We start from the raw sequence: 13,462 nt of genomic DNA on the forward strand, positions 1-13,462 counted from the left end.
ACAACAGGCAACTAGAGGATAAACAAGTAGATTGTACCATCTGCCAACTAGTGGAAGAGCATTTAATAGTTCTGCTTATCACTATATATCACTGGCATAGATGGATGAGCAAAGATACATTATTTGTAATACATAAATAATGATTTTTGGACCAATTTAGCACATGGCTAAAGATGAGGCGCTACCCTTTTTGCAAAACAAACTAAAACTAAGTAATTATAATGAAAATATAATTTTTTTGTCTTTATCATTTAGTTTCATACATGAGTTTTCGGTGTGGGTTTTAAATGTATTTATTTCTGATAAATACATAGATGCAAAAACGGATTCGGAAGGAAGGCCGAACAGTCCTTCGGGTATTGTAGTTCACTTACTATGTGTCCCCTTGCAATGATGTCATCGGGCAGCGCCGTCATATTGAGTGCTGGCCAGACCAAGCGCAAGTTTTGCCGCGAAGCTAACTTTTACGTCCTAGCTGGTTTTGTTGCTACGTGTTGCTTATGGAAACGGCTAAGACGGCTGCCGACTAGCTAGCGCCTTCACGGGACCTGCAACAACAGGACATTTTCGCAGGACTATTTCAGCAACAGCAGGAAAACATGAAAAGCTTTGTCACAATAATCATGGACTCAACAACAACAACAACAACAACAACAAACAGATTGGATGCACTTTCACTGGAGATACAAGTATCAGATAAAACATTCTTTTAAATTGTATTTTTGTTGAGTTTTCATTACACAATACTCATTGTGAACTTTTTTTAATCTCACAATTGACAAATACCTCAAATAAAACAGCTAAAACTAATACTGAAATTAATAAATACTAAAACGAAGCATTAAAATCACTGCTTTATCCACGAAGTATTTTCTGCCGTCTTTCGACTTTTGGGATCAATGGTCCTCGTTTGTTCAGGAGTCGCCTATTGGCCGAACAGCACGCCAATCACGATTGAGGTCACCATTAGGGCGGGGCTTGAAGGGAGGCGGAGAGGCGGGCGCGTGTGTCAATTGTTGTTGGGTATGGCCGTCAAAAGTCGCCCGCTGTTGCCGTGAACAGCGCAGCCGAAGCGGTACAAGCACTACCAGTTTTTTAGGGGTTGGAGAAGGGGGGGTTTGGGGTCTCTGGCCTGCGCACAGAAGAGGTAAAATCTTTCCTTTTTCTTCTTCTTTCAACTTGGCTTCCCTCGTGCACTTTGACATCGGAGAGGAGAGGACGAGGTTCGGAACCCCCTTGGATCCCGTCCACTTGCTCCGACGTGGGCGGGTTTTGACGCCCACTCGCAGTCCCTCCCCACGCTAAAACACTGCGAGGACTTGTTGCGCTTCACCGGGGGGAGCGCACCAGTCTGGTTGTGCGCGTACACTGCACCTGGTTGCGTTCAAGGACCCAAAACAGAGAAGCCAGCTCGTGGTTACGATCGCGCGGAACATTTACATGGCGTTCAAACACAGCCGAGACAAACTTTCATCAGGTTGATTCATTCCTCTTGCTAATCACCGACTCGAGCCGCCTCAACATGTCCGAGCGCGACGGACCGTGCAGCGACGCAGCGCCGGACTTCATCCCGGCCAGGGTGTCCCGCGGCCGGCGCAGCGGCGTCGTCCTGCCCGGCGGGGCAGGGACCGCCCAGGACCCGGAGACCATGCTGCTGGAGTCTGTGAAGGCAGCACCGCGTCGGAGCAGCATCATTAAGGTAAGGAAGACATACTGTGATGTGTACTTTATATAGGCCGTCCCCAATATATGAATATTTAGGTGTAAAGTCAAAGCATTATTAATTATATTTTAACCTGTTTTTAGATGAAAAAGAAAAATCAGTTAAGCTATAAAAAGTGAGTACAGTATACGATATTTTTTATTTAAAAAAAACCATATATATATATTTCTGGGGGGAATACTTTTAATGTAGTGGTGCTCATTTTTCCATTTGGGAAACAACAAAAAAGATGTTTTCAGGTTACACATACAAATGTATTATAAAAAGCACATATCTGCAAATTTGTGTTTTTAAACATAAAGCAACAAAAAAAAAAAAAGTCTAAATATTTCGGAAACAACACGGCAAATAATTGGGGATACACTGCATTCTTTTTTATTGGACGATGCACTAATTAATAAATCGTCAAAAATAAAAAAAATAAAAAACATTTATAAAAAATTCATAATAAAAAACATATCTTCATTTTGTGTTTAAAAAACAATTTTTTTTACAACTCAAAAGGGAAAAATGTGGGCATACATGCCTTTTAGACAAAACCCACATTGTTGCATAATAATAATAATAAAAATAGTTTTGTATGTGTTCAGGGAAAAGTCAAATATTTTTAGTATTGTTAGAAAGAAAACACCCAAAAAAGAAGAGATACATGCTTTTTATTGCACAGTGATAACATGGTAACATGCAGGTAGAGTCTAATTAAGGTGCTCATGAGCCCCTAGGGCACTGTATGTGGGGCCACCTCAAAACTAAGCTAAGCCCCAAAATACACACAAGATATGGTGATACATGTTTTTTATTGAACAGTGACAGACACTGAGAGAAAATACACATTGTTGCAGTGTAATAAATATGTATGTCCAAATTCTATTTTTTTCTGTCAGCAATAATAAAAACTATTTTAAGTCTTTGGGAAGCAAATTTCCACGCTCACCTGTGCTCAGGTTGCAGGTGAGTAAGAAGAAAGGTGAGGAAGTGAGGAGGATCATGTTTGGCCAACATTACGCTTCATGTCTCAGGCTCATTTGTCAGCAAGTGTGTGCTGGGCTCATGTAGCAGCACTCAAACCAGGACACAGATGTACATATCAACACAAGTGGCTCCAGATTTATCATTCATCATTTGAAGAAACATGCTTATTATTGCTTATTATTATTATTCCTCCATCCATCCATCCACAGAGCGCTTATTATTATTATTGATTTTAGTTTTACTTGTTTAATTTTAATTTTGATGATGTTACAGAAACGTGTTTATTCACAATCCAATGGCGGGGAACCAAATTTTGGGGGCAGCATATCGTCGAACGACAAAAAATGTATATAACGAAGTCGTTAATTTAAAACATGACAACCTCAGATTTGCAATGCACTTTGATATCTTGCCCCTACCCGTGTAAGAGTCCCTGTCTGTCATAGCTGCAGCCAGCCAGCTATGAGGTCAGCGAAGTCCAGTTGAATTTTTTTTCATCTCTCTGGAGGACATTTTCATTATTGCAATGTCACAAACAATCATAAGGTGGCTTGTTACATATGGTGGCCCTGAAGAGTAAAAAAGACTCAATACTGATTGAAGAGACCTTCACAACAGATCCGCAGGTATGGAAGGGGGCACAATACTTGACCTCTTTTACGCAGACATCCCATTATAACAAAAGTGTTGGCATTTATCTGCCTATGCCTTTTACACAGAATCCAGTGAAGGTAGGATATTGGTGCAACTATGTAAGAAGTTAGTGATAGACCGACATATTTTTTTTCAGGGCCGATACTTATTATTAGTAGTCAAAGAGGCCGATAACCGATAATTGGAGCCGATAATCGTTTTACGGTAAAAAGGAAAATATTGGTGTCAAAATTTGAAATAATTAAAAACTCCAACACTTGACTTCATTTAAATAGCTTCAAGCATATTTATTAAACCACTTTTCACATTTGCAACATGTTATTTGTTTTAAATCTTAGAAAATAGTCATCTTTGTTTTAAAATTCTAACAAAAAGTGCAGGGAGCTCCCAGCAGCATAAATAGCTCTCAAAACTTTTCTATAGTAAATAAACTTTTCCAAAATTTCAATATAATTGAAATGCTACTGTTTTTCATAATAATAATAATAATAATAATAATAATAATTTTGTTTAAAGTTCAAAAACAAAAAAGTACAGTGAGTTTCTAGGGTCACCAGGGGACTTGGTGTTAGAGAGGAGGATGCAGGCTTACATGAAAAAGGATGACAGAGCTGTAGCGACCCCTAACGCGACAAGCCGAAAGGAAAGGAAGAAGATTTATACATTGCATTTAAGGTAACTCAATGTCCTGTACATGATTGAAAGTACAACATTTACTGTAATCAAATTCATGCGATTAACACTTATAGGCGTGTACAGCTACAGGGACGGGGAGGGAGCAGACATGCCGCATGTGTTTATGAAACCTTAATGGTGTCATAATAATGTTACAAGTAGTTGTGTGTTGGAGAGGACTAGGATTTATTACAATTTATGTAGCCTGCTGCCTTAGCTTACCTTTGAAACATATACAGTCTTTGCTCCCTTGACCATCTCCGTTTGGTAAAACTTTCTCTTCTCTGTCCCGTGTGTGTGTGAGACTGAGCGCCTTGTGCATGCATTGCACGGCTTTTACTGCATGCTGATTGGCTGTTACCAGTGCAGTGGCTGTGCACGGGTAATCAATCAGGTGTCGCCGTGGCCGGGACAATGCTGGAGAGAGAAGAAGTCACAGACAGACGCTCGCAGTGGCGGCATCAGAGCCAAAATAATTAAATTAGCGGGCGTCAGATTAAAAAATGCGCCAAATGCCAAATATCGGCCCTGATAATCCACACCGATTTTCTCAGAAAATGTTGTGGATCGGCAATCGTTAAACCTGTTCACTACTGTATTTACGAGTACTGTACACAGAGTTGGGCCGAGCCATTGACTCTCAGTGATTGAGAATGGAAACTACAATACTGTAGTCAATTAGGAAGCGACTTGACGCTCGTGCTCTTGCCAGACACAAATAAAGCAGCCTAGTTGTGTTGAGTGTTTGTATAGTGTCCCCCCAAGTCATTCACAACAATGAATATGACAAGAAGTGTTTACAACTGCAATGTTGTTACCAAATAGGCGAACAATTATTGTTGCTTCTTCTATTTGTTCTTCTTCTACTACTACTACGACTGCTACTACTCACTCCTTCTTTGGATTTTCCAACAGTTTACATAACATGCTGCCTCAATCTTGGTACTATGACAGACATTTGGTTTGAGAGAGGAGACAGAGATATTGTTATGTGTGTTGTGCACTGCATTGTTGGTTGTCTCGAGTATACACCATAAGAGCAGATGTTAAGAAAAATCAGAATGTGTGTGTACTTTGCTTAACGGCTCTGAAGTTGGGAAATTGCCAGCTAGATGGCATCCGCCTATTTTGTGACGGTCTCGTTTGAGCAGAAAAGCCACATGAAAAAGCCCAAAAATCTCAGCTTTAGCGGGCAGTGTAAAAGGAGTTGTAGCAAACATTGAAGGCCTGTTTAGGCTGCAAACGAGTTGGGCCTGAATGAGTTGTTCCTCTGCTGGTTGCTGTCAAGGAGAGAAATCCATTCTGCCTCCATAGCTTCAAGATGTTGTGATTACACCACGCAACAATTTTGCATGATTGTTAAAATGGTTACACCTTTTACACAAGGTATTTGAGACCATCTCGGCTGATTTCACACGCAGAGCAAACATCCGTCTCCATATTTCCCGTCAGCGGCCCGTGACAGCGACCTGTCCATCTGGAAGAGCCAGACGAAGAGATCGCCCTCTCTCAGTGCAGCCGACAGGAAGTGGCGGATGAGAGCGACCATGTCAGTGATGGGCTCGGTCATCTGTGACAACGTCGCCCCGTCGGCACTCACTGAGATGTGTCACCGTGTCACATCACTGTCAATGGGAGAAGTTGACCTGGTCACATTCCCAGACCACTTCAGGGTGTACCCAGCCTCTCGCCCTAAGATAGCTTGGATAGGCTCCAGCACGCCGGCGACCCTAGTGTGGATAAGGGGTAGAGAAAATGGATGGATGGATAATTTGTTTCATTTGTTAAGTTAAAAAAATTAAAAAACAACAACTAATTATTATTGACGTCTATCAGATTAATCGATTTTCTCTTTGCAGTTTGCAAATACTAATTGAGGCTATTTAAAAAAATACTAGCGCTGCAAAATTACTTTGTAAAAAAAACAAATACAAAATTAAACTTAACTTTATGATTTGAAATTTCTCGGAATGGAATTGAAAAAAAAAAGAAGAACTATGTGACTTTGTAGGAATAAACTGGAAATGGCCTTTTATGCTTTAACAAGGAATAGGGAAATTTCTTTCTTATTAACACATTTATTATACAGGGTGTTTCAAAAGTCATGTTATTGAAACAAAGTGGAGGTCACTGAAGCACATTGTTTCTTATGCGTTCTTCGAGCGTAGGGAAATCCCGAGGCCTACGTTGTAATCTGTGTCCCTGAATTGTTAGCTAAACAATAGCAGCAAGTAATTGTCCAACGAGATGGCGCCCCTGTGCATTATTCGCGTGAGGTTCGTGCGTTCCCAGATGAGCAGTTCCCGGATTGGCGGATTGGTTGTCGTGGTTCCGTTCAATTGATTTCACACCATGTGTTTTTTTGTTTTGGGGTTACTTCAAGTCCAAAGTCTATGGACCAAGAGAGGCTTTCCCACCGCAGGAATCTTCGCAGGAACTTACCTAGCTACCCTGGTAGCTCATATTCCCCCTGTGTGCCCTCTGAAAAAAACTACCAGGATAAGGAAGGTTCTACCCTACCTTTCATTCTCCTGGGCCCGGCGACGAGCTGTGGTAGGGGTCTCGGTGGCGTTAAGAAGCGGAGGTCCGAGCCCAAGCGGGCGTGTACGTCTTCCTCGGCCAGGTCAGAGGAGAGGAACACCGGTGTGGACACTCTGATGGTCCAAACCAGTCAGTTGCGGGGGAAAAAAAATAAAAAAAACCTTCCCAGGCAGGAGCTCCTCCAGCCTGTGGGAAAATGCTGCGTTTGCCATAGTGCAAGACAAGGAAATGAAGCCTGGCTTTTTGTCTGTGATTGTACGTTCACAAATAAATATTTAGTCTTTTTTTTCATGAAAACACTTCACACTGTTGTATTTAAAAACTGACTAAGACCTGCCAATGTATTTTTAAATTTTTTTTTTTTATTGAACCTTATCCAGATAAGGTATTTGTAATGGCAACCTAGCAGAGTAAATCAAAGCAAAATAGAAGCAAATACATATACAAACTGTGCAATGTGATATAGTAACAAGTTAAATATTACATTACATCAAAGCACATGGTGAATACAAGGTCCATAAATGGCATGTGAGCGGATGTTCTCTAAAGCTGGAGGTTACTTGCCTGAATGCCAAGATATTAGATAAACTTGTCTCTTTCAATAAATAAATAAATAAATAAATACATAAATAAATAAATGTAGAAGCCTGAAGATGACTATAGATGTGATCTATTGTTCTCAAATTTGCAGTGGAACTGTGTAAGGCTTCAGGCTCATGTCCCTATTGAATTTTCCAGCTGAGAAATCACATCTATAGTCATCCGCAAGCTTCTGTTGTACAATCTATTTTGGTATGTCATCTCAATAAAATAGAATAAATATATTCTCATTTATTGAAATTTATCTGTATATAATAAAACTCCCTACCTCAAAGACTGTCTGCAACCAGGTTGGAATTGCAAATGAGAATCAGTTCTTAATTGCCTCACCTGGATAAAGGGTAAAGTTTTAAAGGTATCAAATGAATGAATGGATGAATATAAAATAAGACATTCACTTGAAAGCTTGAAATTGCAGCATTTTTTTTAGATCCAGTAAGTGTCAGTATTGAGCAACATCACCCTTATTTGCTTAAGCGACCCTGAACTAATAAGTGCGATGGAAACACAAAACACATGGGCCACCAGGAACTCTTCCTACCAGGAACTGGGGTGTTTGGTGGAAAAGCCCCTGAGGCCGCAGGATCTCCCAAAGCTTTTTTTTGTCTTTCTCTTTTCATATGGGATAATACCTTTTAACTGTTACTCTAGTAAATGTCCAACAAAAGCACAGTCTTCCAGGCAACGTTTCTGCAAAGTGTGTGAAATTTACGTGGGAATGAGATGGTTTTAGAAGACACACATGATGGTCTCCAGTATGTGGAGCTACCAGATGTTCTTAAATGTGTGCAGTTGCCCTTTAAAAGAAATCTATTGAGAAGGACCAATGGAATGGAGGGAAAATCTCCAGCTTGGATTCGCATTACTGCGACGTGTCTGAAATGCCTACTGACACACACACACACACGCGCGCGCGCACACACACACACACGCGCGCACGCACACACACGCACGCGCCCACACACAAACACACACATGCATGCACGCACACACACGTTTGTTCAGCTTTCAAAATACACACAGGAAATTAGAGGGAATCTCATTAAGTTTCATGGATGTAGTGATTGCGTATTGAGCAAAAGAATGCGTATGCAAATAGTAATCTAAATAATCATCATTATCATCATCGTCATAAACGTCAACAGCTTGTTCTGGTTATGTTGACTCTGCAGTCAAGTCTTGTTTCCTTGTCATTCATGTTGCTTAAATGCTTCAGCAAGTTGCATTGAACAAAGTTAGTCTGAAGTAGTGATGACATCATCACGTCCCTTGATAACAAGCATTAGGAATACCCAATAATGAGCATGCCATTATTGACAAGGAAAACAACAGCGGACTATTTTAAAGAAATTTTTGGCAATGTTTGCTAGCATTTTCATTGGGCATAAACACTCTCACCTTTTCAACTCTGACTCAGACTCTCCTGAATGTTTTAACGCTATTATAGTTTACGTAACTCAGATGAATTATGAACACCTTCTAGTATGCGAGTTCATGCTGTTCCCATCTGTGTCACATGGCCAATGCCACTAGAAACCACTGAAGGTTTCCATCACATAGTCCAATTAAGTTCTCCATGATACCGAATGGATGGGTGAGTCCTGATGCAGGTTGATGTGGCGATAGCTGTATCAGCTACGCAAACGGCATGGCATCGTAGTGTGGGAAAAGAAAACATGTTCATTTGGTTCACTGATGAGTCTAAAGACTTTTTCTGATAAGGATGTTAAATTCACAAAACACTAAATTGTGTTCAAAAATGCATACACTCGGTTCATCAGAGACGAAATTGTTTTCGGGTTTACGAAAAATCATATGTTTGGCTCACTGAAGACTAAATTGTATTACATTTTTACAAAAATGTGAATGTTAGCTTTGTCTTTCAGTGTTAACATAATGTAGCAGACTAAACTGACATTCATGTTCATGTCAGACAACCTGTGTTGGATATTTACCAAAACAAGTGTTCTGCTTGACTATGAATTAAAACTTTCTTTGATGTTTAGGAAAACCTTTATATTAGCTTAATTGAAGACTCATAATTGTCTTGATGTATTATAAAAACATCAGTGTTAGCTTCACTGAAGACTCTAAACTATTTTAAGATTTTTCCAAAATCATATGTTACATTCATTAAAGACAAAATTGTCTTTAATGAATTGTGATTAGGTTCTCCATATCAATATAGACTTTGGGATACAGTGAACATCCACGGGGGTTTTCCTCCGATTCTCCAACTTCATCCCACATTCCAAAAACATGCATGTTAGGTTCATTGAAGACTCGAAATTGTCGTTAGGTGTGAATGGGAGTGTGAATGGTTGTTTGTCTATATGTGCCCTGTGATTGGCAGGCGACCAATCCAGGGTGTACCCCGCCTCTTGCCTGAAGTCAGCTCCAGTTCACCCATGACCCTAATGAGGAGAAGTAGTATAGAAAATGGATGGATGGATGAACCCCTGTTCATCGGGGGGGGGGGATATATATATATATGTGAAAATCTGTCTCAGAACTGTGAGACAGATGTGCTAATCAGTCGTCCACCGTGGCGCCACTTGTATTGAATGGTCAAAAACTGGCGAACTAAAACAGATAATCCCGACCATACCACTGTGGCATCCTTCAATTGGAGGAGTTGGTACGGATTCCATTTTACGGCATACAGTAAGAAGAAAAGAGCAATGCTATTAACTCAAAAAATAAACAGTACGTTAAAGACAATTGTGTGATTGGTGCATAGCTGTGTGCTATGATGGAAATTCCGCCGCGTCGCCTCGTACAAATCGCGCAGGAATATTAATCTCAATCAGGTTAAATACCTCAGATCAGCCTCATGCTGTGATATCAATGCTAGCCAGCGAAGCATCATTCAATTAGCTCGCTGTGTTCGCGTGTAAACTGCCAGCAGGCAAATGTGGTGATGGATAGTGATAGTGTAGGATTAACAAGGATTAGAGCACAATACTTTGCGAGAGGTATTCACGTACGAACATGTCTATTGTGGTGGTTGTACAGTGGTGTGTGAATTCGGCAAAAATCTATAAACTACAACAATAATAATAATAATAATAATAATAAGAATAATAAACTCCAGATTGAACTAAAAGCACTAGTGGTAATATAATCAGTTTTTCAGTGAGTCACTCGATGATTCCTAACAACAAAGTGTGCGTATAAATGTGTGGCTGTGTGTGTTAAAATGTCACAAGCCCATGCAAGTAGAAGGAGGACAGTGTGACATTAATGACATCATGCTGACGGGTGTTTTTTGGGGTGTGTGGGTGGAGGGTTATGCTCATCGAAACATCGTGCATCGTGAAGCCATCTGGCGAGATGTGGCGTGGGCCTATAATTTGCAGGGGGGTGACAATTCTGGAAGAAAATGTTTTTAAATGAGTGGGGGACCACTTTCAATGTCTCTAAACCAAGTGGTAGAGGATGATACATCACCAGATAGTGGCACCGTCAAAAGACATTTTTCTTAACCTAAAATCAGAAATCTTAAAAAAATCCATGTTGTTACATATGTGACTAGTATTTTAGGGTTGTAATTGAAAATGGACGTATTGTGGAAAATTGACTTGACTTTGTATGTGCAATTAAACAACTAAGTAAATCTTTAGTATGCCTACAGTGAATCGCCATTTATCATAGGATATATGTTACAAAAATCTGCAATATAGTGATACCATCAGTATTTTTTTTGCAGAACAACTAAACTAAAACAGCAAAATGTGGTATCGTCTTACACTTCTTTTTCTTCCTCTTAATAATGCTGCATCCTTTCCAGTACTACATTAAATGCACGTACCTCTAAATTCAGACTTGCCTGTATACTGTAAAAACCCATGATAAAGGATCGCTTTAGTGGGGGCATGAACGAATAACTTTGATATAGCGTGGGTTCACTGGATTTCTGAAAATATGTTTGTGCGCTGTTACGGAACAGTGAGGCTAAGAAACAATTACTTGGCAACTAGACTGGACTAAATTCTGTGCGGAGGAACCGCTTTGATGCGGCGGTCGCAGCCATAGCGCTATGGTGTCAAAGCCAAAAGGTAAGCAGAGCTACAGTTTTAGCACAGATAAGTGTTCGCGAAGAGTTTTTGCGAAAATTAGCTTCTGATAATAATGTTCGGCTAAATTGACTGACAGGAGGGTAGCTGCATTTGTGCTTGACAAATCATGCGCCACCTCGCTAAGCTAATTGACAAGTGTTATTTGGTAGCTTGGTGATCAAATTCTGCCTTCACAAGTGATCATGCAATTGAATCTCTTGTGGCGCTTGCTTTAAATTTATGTGCGGTTAATTACCAGTGGTAGCGTCACACATGGTAAACAAATCTACACTGAGTTTTCTGGGATTCATAGATTAGCGTTAGATACCAGTGTGAGCTTCTAAAATGCGACACTAACTTGATGGCGGTGTTTGTGTTTGTGTGTGGCGATATGTCCATTCGCCACAAAATTGCTTTTATTGTCTTTGGCACGCTCTTCTTTTCTTTGAGCTCTGCTTCCGCCAGTAGAAGCAAGCAGTCAGCTGCTCACTACACACTTGCAGCATGTTTACAAAAAATTGTACAGGATTTAAGCTTAATTGAAGACTAAATTATCTTTCCATGTTTACCAAAACATATGTTAAGTTGGTCGAAGGCTCTAAATTGTCTTGGATGTTTACAAAAACACAAATTAGGGTTTACAGCAGACTAAAGTATCTTTGATGATGTTGATGTTTGCGAAACCATGTACTTAGGTTCATCAAAGACTGAATTGTTTTTCAGTGTTTACAAAAATGCGTATGTCAGGTTTATTGCAGACTCTGAATTGTCTAAATTTGTCTGTCTTATTTATGTCTTTCATTGAAGACAACTGTAAATTCTCCAATGTTTACAAAACCCCCTACATTAGTTTCACGGAAGACTACATTTTGTCTTCAGTGACACTAATGTAGGGAATGTTTAGGAAAATGTGTATGTTAAGTTCACGGTTCGTCATTTGTTCTTCAGCGCTCTTGAAATATCTCAAATATTGGGTCGTGATCACAGAACCATCAAATGTTTTGTTGCAAATAGTCAACAGGGTCGCAAGAAACGTGTTGAGAGAAAAAAACTCAAATTAACTGCCAAGGATTTGAGAAGAATCAAGATGATAAAAGCTGAAAAAGACCCCCACTGAACAAGACACTAGCTGAAGTGTCTAGACTGAGCTAAGAAATATCTGCGTACAGATTTCTCAACGGTTTGATGGAGTGATAAAATGAGAGTGATTCTTGACGGACCCGGGCTGGATCACGAACGGACACAGAGCTCCACTTCAACTCAGACGCCAGCAAAGTGGAGGTGGGATCCTGTTATGGGCTGGTATAATTAAAGATGAGCTGGTTGGACCTTTTCGGGTTGAAGATGGGCTCAAAATGAACTTCCAAACATTCTGTCAGTAGAAGCAGGAAGAAGTCTGCATTTTTCAATGCAGGACGATGCTCCATCACATGCATCCAAGCACTCCTCTGCGTGGCTGGCCAGGAAAGGCTTGAAAGACAAAACACTGATGACATGGCCCCCTTCTTCATCTGATCTGAACCCAATTCAGAACTTGTGGGCAGTTCTTAAATGGGAGATATACAGTGAAGGAAAACAGTACACCTCTCAGAACAATGTCTGGGTGACTGTGGTTTCTGCTGCAAAAAAAACAGATCGACTACAAATCAAGAAACTGACATAATCCATGGATTGAAGGCTTATCACCTTTTTTTTTTTTTACTGAGTCCATGCTAGAGAGCCACTCTATGGAGGTCTAAGTAGCCCAAATATAGGACATTTTAAAAAATTCAAATAAAAAAGTGAGATTGGAAAATGAGTGTTTTAGTTGCGTAATAATTCTGCACACCAATAGTTGCCGAATAATAGTCCACATGCAGATTCTAAACTATCTTCATTATTTGCAACTGTTAGTTGCAACTGTTAATGTCTTTGACGTTGACTTTACAAAAAACACTTACTTAAGTTTCATTGAAGACTAAACTGTCTTTAATATACTGTACCTGAAATCAGGTCAGGTTTGTTAGGTTTATTGACGACTCTGTTGTCTTGAATGTTTACAAAAACACCTTTTACGATTTAGGAATCCAACGTTTCTTTGATGTTTCCAAAAACAAAAGTTTGTTGAAGGCTCTAAATTGTCGTTGATGTTTACAGACCGTCAGACAGAGCTGCCGAATGTTACGGAATGTCTGTATTTTGTTACGGAAATCACTGAATGTTGACTCGTTACGGCCATAAACACAATGATTGTACAGGA

General features: G+C 40.0%; 1 protein-coding gene across 1 annotated transcript in view; it reads left to right on the forward strand.

The window, feature by feature from the left end:
• The first annotated feature begins 970 nt into the window (after window positions 1-970).
• Window positions 971-13,462, forward strand: part of plcl1 (phospholipase C like 1) — a 104,939-nt gene continuing 92,447 nt past the window's right edge. Inside the window, exon 1 of the mRNA XM_061792237.1 lies at window positions 971-1,699. Within this exon, the coding sequence (XP_061648221.1) occupies window positions 1,523-1,699 (177 nt within the window). The 5' untranslated portion in view covers window positions 971-1,522. The remainder of the gene's footprint in view (window positions 1,700-13,462) is intronic.

The sequence above is a fragment of the Phyllopteryx taeniolatus genome, chromosome 12, assembly GCF_024500385.1.
Source record: "Phyllopteryx taeniolatus isolate TA_2022b chromosome 12, UOR_Ptae_1.2, whole genome shotgun sequence".
Classification (NCBI taxonomy): Eukaryota; Metazoa; Chordata; class Actinopteri; order Syngnathiformes; family Syngnathidae; genus Phyllopteryx; species Phyllopteryx taeniolatus.